At 45.6% G+C, this 16167-nt stretch overlaps 1 protein-coding gene across 6 annotated transcripts in view; it reads right to left on the bottom strand.

Moving 5' to 3' along the window:
* The window catches only part of plcb4a (phospholipase C, beta 4a), a 510936-nt gene that overhangs the window by 101339 nt on the left and 393430 nt on the right, over positions 1-16167 (bottom strand). For all 6 annotated transcript variants that reach the window (XM_078230348.1, XM_078230349.1, XM_078230347.1 and 3 more), the window contains 3 exons: positions 14958-15108; positions 7131-7180; positions 949-1014 (listed from right to left, as the gene is read on the bottom strand). In XM_078230348.1, the coding sequence (XP_078086474.1) occupies positions 949-1014; positions 7131-7180; positions 14958-15108 (267 nt within the window). The remainder of the gene's footprint in view (positions 1-948; positions 1015-7130; positions 7181-14957; positions 15109-16167) is intronic.

Below are 16167 nucleotides of genomic sequence, written 5' to 3'. Positions count from 1 at the left end.
ATGAAATTATGGAACATGTTTTCACACAAAGGGAGGTGGCAGTCTGAAATACTCTTCTGAAAACGGCAATTGATGCGATGTCAATTGTTAATTTTAAACCTGAAATTGATGTCCTGAGTCCAAAGATGTGCATGTTAGGTGGATTGGCCATGTGAAATTGCCCCTTTGTGTCCCAAGACCTGTAGAGTAGGGGGGATTAGTGGGGCAAACATTTGGGGTGACAGGGATAGGGTCTGGGTGGGGTGTTCTGTTGAAGAGTTGGTGCAGACTCATAGAATCCTACAATGCAGAAGGAGGCCATTGAGTCTGCACCGACCACAATCTCACCCAGGCCCTATCCCCATCACCCCATGTATTTACCCTAGCTAGTCCCTCTGACACTAAGGGGCAACTTAGCATGGCCAATCCACCTAACCCACACATCTTTGGACTGTGGGAGGCAACAACAGCACCCGGAGGAAACCCACGCAAGACACGGGGAGAATGTGCAGACACCACACAGACAGTGACCCAAACCGGGAACTGAGCCCGGGTTCCTGGTGCCGTGAGGCAGCAGTGCTAACCACTGTGCCACCATGCTGCCCTGATGGGCCGAATGGCCTGTTTCTGCACTGTAGGGAGAGCTGTGGGACTGAACAAGTCAATAATGCCCCACTAATCCCCCCTACTCTACAGGTCTTGGGACACAAAGGGGCAATTTCGCATGGCCAATCCGCCTAACATGCACATCTTTGGACTCAGGACACCAATTTCAGGTTTAAAATTAACAATTGACATAGCATCAATTGCCGTTTTCAGAAGAGTATTTCAAAGCAAAGGTATAAAAGGCCATGGAGCAAATATGGAGTAAGATTGCAGTTCAAACATTAACTAATTGAATGGTGGACTGTCTCAGAGGGGCTAAATGGCCTCCCCCAGTTCCTGAAGGTGTGAAGAGTACATACATACCTTGGCGTGTTTCTTCTTTAATGCAGCCAGGTCTTTTTGCTGCTTCTTCAACAATTTCAGGTAGGGCTAGAACATGAAATAACAAAATGATTTCAATTGTTTGTAACCTAAAAAAACACCATAATTGCAATGGGAGTTCAGGGAATGCCCTGCTATGAAGAGGTGATATCAATTATCTCATTGCTTTGTGCTAACAGAGCCATCTTTTGTACCTTTCTCTTGATGTGACGGTCATTATTTCCAACCACAAAAAAATGTCAAGTGCAAAGTCTTTGCATGCCGACTGATATTAGCAAAAGCTGGGAGGAGTTTTGCTTTATTCAGCCTCCACAGTGTTGACAGGTGAACGCTCCGTCTCCCTCGGCGGATGGCTTTGAGTTCTTTTTAACTCGCATTGTGGCATTACAATTATTTCGTTACACTAGTATCGCTGGTTAAATATCAGAAGCAGCTTTGTTACTGTAATGCTGACCCAAAACTACTAAACCTAGACAGAGACAACACAGCTTCACAAGTCATAGACCTGGCGGGGATTTCTGAGGGGACAGACTGTGAGCTTTTGCTGTCGTTACCCACTGATTGCAATTTCAGGATTTATGGGCGGCACGATGGCACAGTGGTTAGCATTGCTGCCTCACAGCACCAGGGACCCGGGTTCAATTCCAGCCTCGGGTCACTGTCTGTGTGGAGATTGTACGTTCTCCCCGTGTCTGTGTGGGTTTCCTCCGGTTTCCTCCCACAGTCCAAAAGACATGCATTGACCCAAACAGGCGCTGGAGTGTGGTAACTAGGGGACTTTTATAGTAACTATAGTAACTTCATTACAGCAGGTAAGCCTGCTTGTGACAAATAAAATAACTTTAGCGTCTGCGCAGAGGTGCAGGCATTGTGGGATTTCCTTTCCATGCCTCAGGGTGATTTTACAACCACAGGGTGGAATTTTCCTGTCCTGCCTGCCATGGGAATCGGAGTGGGCGGGACAGTAAGTTCAGTGGACCACGCAAAGGTCTGTTGACCTCGGGCGGGGCTTTCCGGCCCTGGGAGCGAGAGTGGCTGGAAAATCCCACCCACAGTCTCAGAATAAGAGATAAGCCATTTAGGACTGAGATGAGGAGAATTGTCTTCACCAAGAGGATTAGAACTCTTTGGAATTCCCTACTCCACTGTTTTTGAATCAACTTAACAAAACGTAACAGGGATAAAGCGTGTTGCTGTGAAGTGTGACTTGAGTATTAGATAAAGGACAGTGGAGACCAGTAAGTGAATTACAGACATCAGCCAGAATGTTTTTTAAAATTCATTCGTGGGACTTGGGCGTCGCTGGGGGCCAGCGTTTATTGTCCATCCCTAGTTGTCCGAGGACAGTTGAGAATCAACCATATTGCTGTGGCTCTGGAGTCAACTGTAGGGCAGACCAGGTAAGGATGGCAGATTTCCTTCCCTAAAGGACATTAGTGAACCAGATGGGTTTTTCCAACAATGGTTTCACGGTCATCAGTAGATTCTTATTTCCAGATATTTTTTATTGAATTCAAATTCCACCATCTGGATTCGAACCCGGGTCCCCAGAACATTAGTGGAATTTCTGGATTAATGGTCCAGCGATAATGCAACTAGACCATCACCTCCCCTATCCCACCAGCGTTACGGCCATTCACGCCGGCGGGATTTTCCCATGCCACTGCAGTGGACGGAGATTTGGCTGGGCGCCAAATTCTCTGACCTTGGGAGCGCGGCGTGAATGGCTGGTGAGATCGCGGCCATTATATTAATCTGACTTGGTCAATATTTGAAAAGAGGACTTGAGGTTTGGGACAAAGCCAGATATGCAAATACTTCGAATTTACAACAGTGACTACACTTCAGAAATGTTTAATTGACTACGAAGCACCCTGAGCTCTTTCTGTACAATAGGGAATCTCTCCACACCTTGGATATTTCACCAGCGTTTCTGGTTCCCATCAAGTGGACAATGAAACTTCCACAACAATCAAAAGGCCACAGTTCTTTAGCACATCACTGAATCTCCCACTGTCTACATCCTTGGGGTTACCATTGACCAGAAATACAACCGGACTCACCACATAAACACAGTGGCTACAAGAGCAGGTCAGAGGCTAGGAATACTGCAGCGAGTAACTCACCTCCTGACTCCCCAAAGCCCATCCACCATCTACAAGGCACAAGTCAGGAGTGCGATGGAATACTCCCCACTTGTCTGGATGGCTGCAGCTCCAACAACACTCAGAAAGCTTGACACCATCTGGGACAAAGCAGCCCACTTGATTGGCACCACATCCACAAACATCCACTCCCTCCACCACTGACGCTCAGTAGCAGCAGTGAGTACTCTCTACAAGATGCACTGCAGCAATTCACCAAAGATCCTTAGACAGCACCTTCCAAACCCACAACCACTTCCATCTAGAAGGACAAGGGCAGCAGATACATGGGGACACCACCCATGTATCTGCTGCAAGTTCCCCTCCAAGCCACTCATTATTCTGACTTAGAAATAAAGTGCCATTTCTTCGCAGTCGCTGGGTCAAAATCGTGGAATTCCCTCCCTAACGGCATTGTGGGTCAACCTACAGCACATGAACTGCAGCGATTCAAGAAGGCAGCTCACCACCACCTTCTCAAGGACAACTAGGGATGGGCAATAAATGCTGACCAGCCAGCGACACCCATGTCCCACAAATAAATGTAAAAGAAAACATGATTCTGGTCTCAAAATGCTTTTTGGCCCATTTGTTCCCTCCTCAGATGTTGCCACGTTCCAAGTAACCTACTTTAATAGTTTATGTGTAGTAATCCTGCTTTAACTTCACTTAAAGACATGCATGATACCTCCAAATAGTTCCTGGATGGGTGACGTTTAACAATAACGTACCTCACTGTCGAGTTTTTCCGATGGAGCTGGAATTTCCCCACATTGTCAGGACTGGCTCCGAGTCCCGTCCTGGAGAGTGGCTCATTAACAGGCCGTCTCCACATGTGCCATGCGATTAAAGAGACCCAGTAGGTGCTCGAAGTGGGAGGCCCAATAGGAGGGCCCACAGCACCAGGGGGCAGCAGCCGCACTGGCAGAGATGGGGGGGCGCTGCTGCAGCTGGTCGGGGAGTGCGAGGGCTTCTCAAAATGGGGGTGCCCACAGAAGTCCAATCAATATGTAAAAATATTGCTAACAGCTCGAAGGGTCGCCATTCTGGAGGAGAAACCCATCTGCCGGAAGGAATTGTGGCTGAGGCTGCGACCTTCACACTTTTATAGGCTGCAGGGTCCTTTCATTCCTCTGAATAGACGGAGGCGGCACTGATACGTTACATTTCTTTTATTGAGCAGAATTTAAAATTAAAACATTGCAGAAAATGAAAAAGACTGGAGAGAGAGTGAGAGAGACAGAGAGAGAGAAAGAGAAGGGAAGAGAGAGAGAGAGAGAGACAGAGAGAGAGAGAGATACAGGCAAGAGTCAGTCCTGCGCTGGTCAAAAAACTCAAGATGTGGAGATGCCGGCGTTGGACTGGGGTGAACACAGTAAGAGTTTTAACAACACCAGGTTAAAGTCCAACAGGTTTATTTGGTATGGGGATTCGCATTCTAATCAGTATTCTGTAACTTGATTTTGTGTCTCTGTGCACTGTTTGAGAGCACATTTCCACTCCATCTGACGAAGGAGCAGCGCTCCGAAAGCTAATGGTATTTGCTACCAAATAAACCTGTTGGACTTTAACCTGGTGTTGTTAAAACCCTTACAAAAAACTCAAAACATACTCTGGACTGAACTAACAGTTCCAAAATATATCCACCCGTATCTCGCGGCCTCGGCAGAAGTTGTTTATGAAAAACTTTTGTTTTGGCTAATGAAAAGGCGTGTTTCTGCTGGCATTGTACTTTGAAAGGATGCTGTCAATTTTTCAAGCTAATCCTTCAAGCCAATCCCAGCATGCCTGCTGCGTTTAAAATGTGGTCAAGTTAACTCTAAAAGTTTAGCATTTAAATGTAATTGCATAGGCAGAAATATGCATAAAGGAAGCAGGCCATACACAGGATCCACAACATAGGCCCTTCGTAGGGCCAGTGAGGGGCCCTCACAGCTTACCACCAGGAGGCCACCAGCCTGAGGAACCGTCTGACGCTGGGAGGATCCCAGTGGTCTCCCCAACCTGCCATTGGGTTAACTGTCTACTCGTTGGTGTCAGGGGGGTAGACAGTGCCACAGGAACTCTGGCAAGATCGCTCAGGGGCAGAAACTCTCCGAGGGGGGCAACAGATGCTTTCTGAATTTGTTCCTTGCCCTGATAAGATGCAAACCTGCGGGTCCAGGTCTTAATGTTTGATCCCTGGATGGGTTAGATGGCCCCATCAGGAATTGTATTGGGAGGGATATAGTTAGCCTCAGAACTGTGGTGTGCGGAAGGGAAGTTAGCGAGGGCTCCGAGTGTGAATCATATCACCTGACAACCCTTGCTGGAAGCACCTGCTGGTGATATGGAAGGGAAGGTGAAGCTTTGCCCATGGTGGCTAGAGAGCCAACCGCAACACACTTGCAAGGCTCACACTTGAGTAATGACCATTTGATCAAGTTAACGAATGAAGTTTCTGGCCATGCAATGGCTACTTGGCAAAGAGAAGGGGACCGAAACAGACTGTGAGACTAAGTGAAAGGGAACCTGAAGGTATATCGATCTGTAGAATTATCGTTTTATGGGGGGATCAGGATATTGAATTTGATGATCAGCCATGATCAAGATGAATGGTGGAGCAGGCTCGAAGGGCCGAATGGCCTCCTCCTGCTTCTAGTTTCTATGTTTCTAATTCCCTCATGAACTCCGTATAGATGGGTCACCATTCAGCAGAAACTGGATCGGTCACATAAATACTAAGGGTACAAGACCAGGTTAGAGGATGGGACATTTGCAGCAACTCCTCTTCTGTGTCCCCAAAATCTCTTCACCATCTATCGCGCACAAGTCAGCTTGTGGTGGATCGCTCTACACTTGCCTAGATGACAAAGATCCCAAACAACACTCAAGAAACGCGACACGATTCAGGTCTGAGCAGTCTGCTTGACTTGCATCTTGTTCCCCAGTTTAAGTATACATTCCCTCCATCACCGATGCACAGTGGCAGCAGAATGCACCATCTACAAGATGCATTGCAGCAACCTCTTCAACAGCATCTTCCAAACTTTATTGCCTGCGAGAGGACCAGGTGAATATTCCCCTCCAAGTTGCGTACACCATCTTGAGTTGGAAATATATCACTTGCTGTTCATAAAAGCATAGGAATTAGGAGCAGATGTTGGCAAATTCAGCCCTTCGAGCCTGCTCCGCCATTCAATCAGATCATGGCTGATCTCTCCCTGGTCTCAAATCCACCTCCCCACCTGTTCCCCATACCCCCTTATCCCTTTTTAAAATTAGAAATATATCTATCTCTTTCTTGAAACTATTCAATGATTCAGTCTCCACTGCGCGATGGGGCAGCGAGTTCCACAAATTCACCACCCTCTGCGAGAAGTAGTTCCTCCTCATCTCAGTTTTAAATCTACCGCCTCTCAACCCATACCTGTGACCTCTTGTTCTAGATTGCCCCATAGAGGAGACATTTGGTCTACGTTTACTTTATCAAGCCCTTTTAGTATTTTATATACCTCGATCAGATCCCCGTCATCATTGCAGTATCAAAATGCAGCACGGTGGCACAGTGGTTAGCGCTGCTGCCTCATAGCGCCAGGGTTCGATTCCCAGTTCGGGTCACTGTCTGTGCGGAGTCTGCACGTTCTCCCCGTGTCTACATGGGTTTCCTCCAGGTGCTTCCTCCCACAGTCCGAAAGACGTGCTGGTTAGGTGTATTGACCATGCTAAATTGTCCCTCAGTGTTACCCAAACAGGCACCGGAGTGTGGCGACTAGGAGGTGTGCCCGAGCCAGAGTGTGACGACTCAGGGGATTTCCACATTAACTTTATTGTGGTGTTAATGTCAGCCTACTTGTGACACTAATAAATTTAAAAAAGCCTCCCAAACACCATGATGAGTGTACCTAAACCATACAGGCTGCAGTGGTTTCAAGAATGCAGTTCATTAGGAATGGGTAACTTAAGTCAACCTCGCCAGCAACATCCAGATCTCAGAAACAAATAACAGTTGCACTTTCTAAAACATTATTTCAAAATTACCTTCATTTGTTTCAAGTCCTCAATGTTCACCTGAGGTACGAGCGTTGTATCTGTAAAAAAAATAAAGTTCCAGTAATAATTATTCAGCGCAACAGATACGCTTTCCGGTTATTTTAAACACATTAAACTATACAAGGATACAGAAGATCTGCCTGTGATGTTTAAGACATCGCAGAGACTAACATTCAAGGAGGAGACAACGCTAGCAGATTAAGTTGAGAATTATAGCAGCCAATTTGCTCACAGGAAGATCCCAAAAACAATAATAAAAACTTTTTGTTCGTTCATCCGTGGGACATGGGCATCGCTGGCTGGCCAGCATTTGTTGGCACGGGCATTCGGCCTCTGATATTCGGGTAAGCGTTCTCCAAGGCGGCCTTCGCGACACACGACGGCGCAGAGTCGCTGAGCAGAAACTGATAGCCAAGTTCCGCACACACGAGGACGGCCTCAACCGGGATATTGGGTTCATGTCACACTATTTGTAACCCCCACAGAGTTTCACTGGCTGTCTTGTCTGGAGACAATACACATCTTTTTAGCCTGTCTTGATGCTCTCTCCACTCACGTTGTTTTGTTTCTTAAAGACTTGATTAGTTGTAAATATTCGCATTCCAACCATTATTCATGTAAATTGAGTTTGTGTCTTTATATGCTCTGTTTGTGAACAGAATTCCCACTCACCTGAAGAAGGGGCTTGCAGCTCCGAAAGCTTGTGTGGCTTTTGCTACCAAATAAACCTGTTGGACTTTAACCTGGTGTTGTTAAACTTCTTACAGCATTTGTTGCCCATCCCTAGTGGCCCTTAGGAAGGTGATGGTGAGTGGCTTGACCATTTCAGAGGACAGTTGAGAGTCAACCACATTGCTGTGGCTCTAGAGTCATATGTAGGCCAGACCAGATAAGGACGGCAGATTTCCTTCCCTGAAGGGAACCAGATGGGTTTTTTCCGATAATCGGCAATGGTTTCATGGTCACCAGTAGATACTTACTTCCAGATATCTTTTATTGAATTCAAATTCCACCATCTGCCGTGGCGGGATTTGAACCCGGGTCCCCAGAACACCAGCTGAGTTTCTGGGTTAATAGCGTAGCGATAATACCACTAGGCCATCACCTCCCCTTAAAACAATAAGGACCTGATGATTTTTCTAAGCCAAATTACAGATTTAGAATTCAACAACTCACCAGAACTAATTGGGAACGTGGATAACATTAGAGTTTTAATCATCACGAAAAAGAAAGACTTGCATTTATATAGCGCCTTTCATGAGAACATCCCAAAGTGTTTCACAGCCAATGAATTGCTTGTGGAAATGTAGGGAAGGAAAAAATTTTTATTTGATATGATGATGGTCAAAATGACAAAAGTCCTGGGCGTTTCAGAGGGGAGATTTGAGAGTTTTGGAATGGTTGATTGTGGCTATGGAACCACAAGGCAATGGTCGCATCGTGCTAACGTAAAGTCACCAGAGGCTCAGACCAATGGGGGTCATGATTCAAGAACCCCTCCACAGCAGCTTGGGCAATTTGAATTCAGTGTTTTAATATCTGTGACTTTACAATGCTGGTCTCGCTAAATAACAATCACAAAACTACCAGATTTGAATAAAAACCCATCGGTGTGAGGATGAACTGTGACGAGGATGCAGAGATCCTTCAGAATGATCTGGACAGGTTGGGCGAGTGGGCAAATCAATGGCAGGTGCAGTAAAATTTGGATAAGTGTGAGGTTATTCCCTTTGGAAGCAAAAACAAGAAGGCAGATTGCTACCTGAATGGCTGTAAATTGGGAGAGGGGAGCGTGCAGCGGGACCTGGGTGTCCTTGTGCACCAGTTGCTGGAGGTAAGCATGCAGGTGCAGCAGGCGGTAAAGAAGGCAAATGTTATGTTGGTCTTCACTGCGAGAGGTTTTGAGTACAGGAGCAGGGATGTGTTGTTACAATTATACAGGGCCTTGGTGAGGCCACACCTAGAGTATTGTGTGAAGTTTTGGTCTTTTTTTCTGAGGAAGGATGTTCTTGCTCTCGAGGGAGTGCAGTGAAGGTTTACCAGGCTGATTCCGGGGATGGCGGGACTGATGAATGAGGAGAGATTGACAAGGTTAGGATTGTTTTTGCTGGCGTTCAGATGAATGGGTCGGGGGTGGGGGGGGATCTCATAGAGACTTATAAAATTCTAACAGGACTAGACAGGGTAGATGCAGGGAGGATGTTCCCGATGGTGGGGAGTCCAGAACTAGGGATCACAGTCTGAGGATTCGGGGTAGACCATTTAGGACAGAGATGAGGAGACATTTCTTCACCCAAAGAGTGGTGAGCCTGTGGAACTCATTACCACAGGAAGTAGTTGATGCCAAAACATTAATGTATTCAAGAAGTGGCTAGATATAGCACTTGGGGCGAATGGGATCAAAGGTTATTGGGAGAAAGCAGGATTAGGTTATTGAGTTGAACGATCAGCCATGATCGTGATGAATGACGGAGCAGGCTCGAAGGGCCAAATGGCCTCCTCCTGCTCCTATCGTCTATGTTTCTATGGTTCACTGATGTTCCTTTAGGGAACGAAATCTGCCACCCTTACCTGATCTGGCCCACATGTGACTTCAGACCCACTGCAATGTGGTTGATTCTTAACTGCCCTCTGAATTGGTTAAGCAAAATTCTCATTTCAAGGGCAACTAGGGATAGGTAATAAATGCTGGTCTTACCCACACCACCCACATCCCGGAGACCAAATCAAGGAACAAAATTAGCTTTTAAGGGGTATGGAAAACAGACATTGTGATTAGAGTGAAGAATTATAATCACAGAATTGTTATGGCGCATAAGGAGGCCACTTGGCCCATCGTATCTGCAAATCTAAAGGCATGATCAAAATGGCTAAATATGCGGATCAAAAATCAAGTAAAGGTTAAAAAAAATTTTGTGTATGCAGGTTTTACACAAACCTTCTTTAGGATTTCTTTGTCTTGACTGCTCACAATTGCTTTAACTCTTGATTCCTATACTCTATTAAAACGACAAACTTTTGATTTACCTCTGAAGTCTGCTTTCCCACTTTAAATCTGGCTATTCCAATTGTCTCTTTAACTCAGAACACTTGGTTACTCTTTCCGGACTTCTTTTGAACAATTCCTTGATCCCTGTTCTCTTAGCATCAGTTGTCATAAGAAATTCTTTCTGTCACAATTCCCTGGTTATCTGGACTGTGGCTGGTTCCTTGGAAGCCTGCCTCTTTGCAGCTCCCCTGTCCTGTCCAGCTTCCGCTGACAGAGTTGAGAGATGTTCACTCCCTGGTGTCCTGTCTCCAATTGCCAACAAATTCAGCTAAAACTAAGAACAAAGGAAATCCTTTCCCTCTGGAAAGTGGCCCCCGGTTGCTAAGCAACCACTTGTAGTTATTTACTCTTCACACCGTGGCCTTCTCTAAGCACAAAAGAAACACAAGCCCCACACAGATAAACACCTTTGTCCAGCAAGAATCCAACTATAGGTTTTACCCTTCCAGGAGCAGAACATTAAATTAAACCTACGTAAAACTATATCATATTTATAACCACCTTTGTTTTCTTAACAGGGTACAAATTCAAAAATATTAATAGCAAAGAGTTTGCTAGTTTACCCCGCAAGCTCAGGGAGTTGTTTCACTGTGCTGCACTGAATTCTTACCCACAGTTGTTCCATGAACAATAGTACCAGCTTCACTTGGTTTGTGGAAGGAATATCTTTGATAGATTAAAGTGTTTGTTCTCTTATATCGTATCATATAATAAGGACAACGAGCAAGGATATGAGTGTGCTTCTTCTGTCTTTCATGAGATGTGGACATCTCTGGCAAGGCCAGCATTTGTTGCCCATTCCGATTCACCCTTGAACTTAATGGCTTGGTAGGGCCATTTCAGAGGGCAGTTAAGGGTCAACCTCATTGCTGCAGACCTAGAGTCGCATCTAGGTCAAACTAGGGTAAAGACAACCGATAGGGCGACAAGGTGGCACAGTGGTTAGCACTGCTGCCTCATAGCTCCAGGGATCCAGGTTCAATTCTGGCCTCGGGTCACTGTCTGTGTGGAGTCTGCATGTTCTCCCCATGTCTGCATGGGTTTCCGCCAGGTGCTCCGGTTTCCTCCCACACGCCGAAAGATGTGTGGGTTAGGTGGATTCGCCATGCTAAATTGCCACTTAGTTTCAGAGGGGCTAACAGGGTAAATATGTGGAGTTACAGGGATAGGGCCTGGGTGGGACTGTTGTCGGTGCAGACTCAATGGGCTGAATGGCCTCCTCCTGCACTGTAGGGATCCTATGATTTCCTGCCTAAAGGACGTTGGTGAGGCCGAAGGGTTTTTACAACAACTGATCACAGTTTCATACTCTTACTGAGACTTGCTTTCAATTCCAGACTTTATGAATTAATTGAGCTTAAATTGGTGGGATTTGAAGCTGTGTCCCATGGTATTAGCCTGAACTTCTGGATGACTAGCCTGGTGACATTACTACTACGCCACCGCCTCTGCTGTTGCACCAAGTAGTGCCTTCCAGTCCAATCATTATTTAACAGGATCTAAATATTGGCTACATATGCTTCTGTTGACTACAATGGAATTGTAGAATTCCCCACAGGGCTTGTGAATTCCACTAATGGGCACTGCTGCACTGTTCCTCTGTTCCTTTTTATCATTATCATTTGGTCTAATGTTAAATGTTGGTGCTCGCTTGACACAGGTAACTCAACATATTTACCACATCAATCCCTCTGAAACTAAGCGGGATATGGTCCCCGGAAGGGTAGGGGGTTTTAGTTCAGACGGGCAGCATGGTCGGTGCAGGCTTGGAGGGCCGAAGGGCCTGTTCCTGTGCTGTGATTTTCTTTGTTCTTTGTTCCAAGTGGCAACTTAGCATGGCCAATCAACCTAACCCACACATCCTTCTCAGAAGACTAAGAAAATTTGGCATGTCAGCTGCCACTCTCACCATTGTTTACAGATGCACCATAGAAAGCATTCTTTCTGGTTGTATCACAGCTTGGTATGGCTCCTGCTCTGCCCAAGACCACAAGAAATACAAAAGGTTGTGAATGTAGCCCAATCCATCGCGCAAACCAGCCTCCCATCCATTGACTCTGTCTACACTTCCCGCTGCCTCGGCAAAGCAGCCAGCATAATTAAGGACCCCACGCACCCTGGGCATTCTCTCTTCCACCTTCTTCCATCGGGAAAAAGATACAAAAGTCTGAGGTAACCAACCCAAGAATAGCTTCTTTCCTGTTGCTATCAGACATTTGAATTTATCTACCTTGCATTAAGCTGATCTTTCTCTACACTCTAGCTATGACAGTAACACTACATTCTGCACTCTCTCCTTTCCTTCTCTATGAATGGTATGCTTTGTCTGTATAGCACGCAAGAAACAATACTTTTCACTGTATACTAATACATGTGAAAATAATAAATCAAATCAAATGTTTTGGCCTGTGGGAGCAAACCGGAGCACCCGTAGGAAACCCATGCGGACATGGGGAGAACATAACTGTTTTTAGGGAAGTATGAGTACGCAGTTTGAAATTCTATTATGGCTTGTTTGCACCACTCAGTGCTCATCATGAATAGAGATTACGGAAAGCCAGTTAAATTTGCAATTACTGATACCTGAAACAACAGTATTGCCGACATGTGCATATATCTTCATAAATATAATACCTTTGTCACACTTTCCATTGCCAATTATGATTGCATATTCATTTCCAATCTCATACTCACCATTATCATACTTAAGGGATTATATGAGATGCTTTGATGATGAGAAAACAATTTTGACAGCTCAGATCTGATGGAATGGTGGTTTAGTCTAAGCAAGGATAGATTTCCATTTGTCAGATGTTTGAAATATTATTTACAAATTATGGTAGATTCAACGGAAGCCCCTAATTGTGCAACCTCCTGCAACAAAAGGATCAATTCTTTCTCACAAAAAACAGTGTAGGTCTGAGCTTGTAGGGAAATGAATGGAAAATCAGAATGTTTAAAATTTGGCAAAGGGTCATTATTGCAGTCCATTTTTCCTTCAATTATTGGCAGTCATCTGGAGTGAACGCAATGATAGGGAGGTCGGCAAACATTCAGAAATTCAGCTGGAAACTCATTGTGGAGCTGTTCCCCGACCCAAAATCCACAGCGAATAGTTTTATTAAATTTGTTCTTTCACAGGCGTCACTGGCTAGGCCAGTATTTATTGCCCATCCTGAATTGCCCTCGAGAATCATAGGATCCTACAGTGCAGAAGGAGGCCATTTAGCCCATCGAGTCTGCACCGACCACAATCCCACCCAGGCCCTATCTCCATAATCCCATGTATTTACTCTAGCTAGTCCCCCTGACACTAAGGGGCAATTTAGCACGGCCAATCCACCTAACCCGCACATCTTTGGACTGTGGAAGGAAATCAGAGCAGCCGGAGGAAACCCACACAGACACGGGGAGAATGTGCAAACTCCACACAGACAGTGACCCGGATCCCTGGTGCTGTGAGGCAGCAGTGCTAACATAAGAACATAAGAAATAGGAGCAGGAGTAGGCCATCTAGCCCCTCGAGCCTGCCCCGCCATTCAATAAGATCATGGCTGATCTGAAGTGGATCAGTTCCACTTACCCGCCTGATCCCTATAACCCCTAATTCCCTTACCGATCAGGAATCCATCTATCCGTGATTTAAACATATTCAACGAGCTAAACACTGTGCCACCGTACCATCCTGGTGGCGGTGAGTGGCCATCTTGAATCGCTGCAGTCCATGTGTTGTAGGTACACCCACAATGCTGTTAGTGGGGGGAGTTTAAGGATTCCCAGCCAGTGATAGTGAAGGAACGGGGATATATTTCCAATTCAGGACGGTGAGCGGCTTGAAGGGGAACTTGCAGGTGGTGGTGTGCCCATGTGTCCACCGCCCTTATACATCTAGGTGGCAGAGGTTGCGTGTTTGGAAGATGCTACCTATGGAGTTACTGCAGTACATCTTGTAGATGGTACTCACATGGCAGCCACTGTGCATCAGCTGTGAAGGGATTAAATGTTTAATGTGGTGGATGGAGTGACAATCAAGTGGGCTGCTTTGTCCTGGATGATATCAAGCTTCTTGAATGTTATCCAAAATGCAGCTCAATATATACAAACTCAGTCTAGAAACATAGAAATTAGAAGCCATTCGGCCCTTTGCGCCTGCTCTGCCATTAATCTTGATCGTGGCTGATCATCAAATTCAATATCCTGATCTCCCCTTCCCCCAATATCCCTTTAGCCCCAAGAGCTATATCTAATTTCTTCTTGAAATCAGACAACATTTTGGCCCCAACTACTTTCTGTGGTAGTGAATTCCACACATTCACCACCCTCTGGGTGAAGAAATTTCTCCTCACCTCAGTTCTAAAAGGTTTACCCATTATCCTCAAACTATGACCCCTAATTCTGGACTCCCCCACCATTGGGAACATTCTTTCTGAATCTACCCTGTCTAACCCTGTTAGAATTTGTATAAGTTTCTCTGAGGTCCCCTCTCACTCTTCTAAACTCCAGTCAATATAATCCTAACCGACTTAGTCTCTCCTCATATGACAGACCTGCCATCCCAGGAATCAGCCTGGTAAACTTTCGCTGTACTCCCTCTACAGCAAGGACACCCTTCCTCAGATAAGGACACCGAAACTGCACACAATACTCCAGGTGTGGCCTCACCAACGCCCTATAGTATGATTCAAATGTTCCAATCCAATAGCTTTCTTAAGACAATTTAAGAAGACGAGCATTGTTTAAAAATGAATCAGCTTCTTTATTCTTACCTTTCTTTGCATCATTTCCAATTCCTTGACCAGAAGTGGAGTTCTGCCTTAGTTCTGAGCTACTCTGTGGCGTTACACTTGCTTTTACTGGGTTCGTTTTCCCTTTTTTATCATTTTTGGAGCTGTCATTTGGCACATCTGCTATATCGCTCTAAAAATTCAAAGCAAACATATAATGTGTGACAAAACAATCCAATAGACATTCTGCATGAAGACATCTTGTCCGAATTGGTCACCTTAGAAACGGAGACAGTTCTACACAAATTGTAATTCTCCAAACTCATAGAATCATAGAAACCCTATAGTACAGGAGGAGGCCATTTGGCCCGTCGAGTTTGTACCGACCACAACGTCACCCAGGCCCTATTCCTGTAACCCCACACATTTACACTGCTAATCCCCTTGATACTAAGGAGCAATTTAGCATGTCCAATCCACCTAACCCGCACATCTTTGGAGTGTGGGAGGAAATCGGAGCACCCGGAGGAAACCCAAGCAGACACGGGGAGAATGTGCAAACTCCACACAGATGGTGACCCGAGGCCAGAATTGAACCCGAGTCCCTGGCGCCGTGAGGCAGCAGTGCTAACCGCTGTGCCACCATGCAGCCCAAAGATGTGCGGGTTTGGTGGGTCGGCCATGGTATATTGCCCATTAGTGTCAGGGGGATTTTTGGGGTAAATATGTGGGGTTATGGGGTTAGGGGCTGGATGGGATTGTTGTGGGTGCAGGCTCGATGGGCCAAATGGCCTCCTTCTGGGGATTCTATGATTCTATTCTATGATTCAAATTCTACGGGAAATACACGGATGTCAAGTAGAGTTGTTAATCAACTCAGAAATTGTTCCACTGTTATTTATTATTACTTAAGTATATAAAACTAACATCGTTTATGACTTGGACCTGGCAGGTCAATATAAAAGTTGGCCTTTGTGGCTTATCTGACATCTACAGGTTACCAGGGATACAAGGCATCTGTTCAGGATAGGAAAGTGATCAATTTTCCCTCCAAATTTTTCTTAATTCTGTTATCGATAACATGTGCCACTGTAAACAATCTGGCCCATCATTCTACCCTCATGGGCGGGCAAGATTGGAGAATCCAGCCCCAAACCTTCAGACAGCTGACCCAACATGGGACTTATTGTCATCTTTTCCTTTATAGTGCTCCAATGAAGGGCATTGGGGTGTTTTATCACATTAATGACAC

This window comes from Mustelus asterias, chromosome 15 (assembly GCF_964213995.1).
Source record: "Mustelus asterias chromosome 15, sMusAst1.hap1.1, whole genome shotgun sequence".
Lineage (NCBI taxonomy): Eukaryota > Metazoa > Chordata > Chondrichthyes > Carcharhiniformes > Triakidae > Mustelus > Mustelus asterias.
Note: the sequence above shows the minus strand (reverse complement) of the source record. Positions and strands in the feature narration are given on the sequence as shown.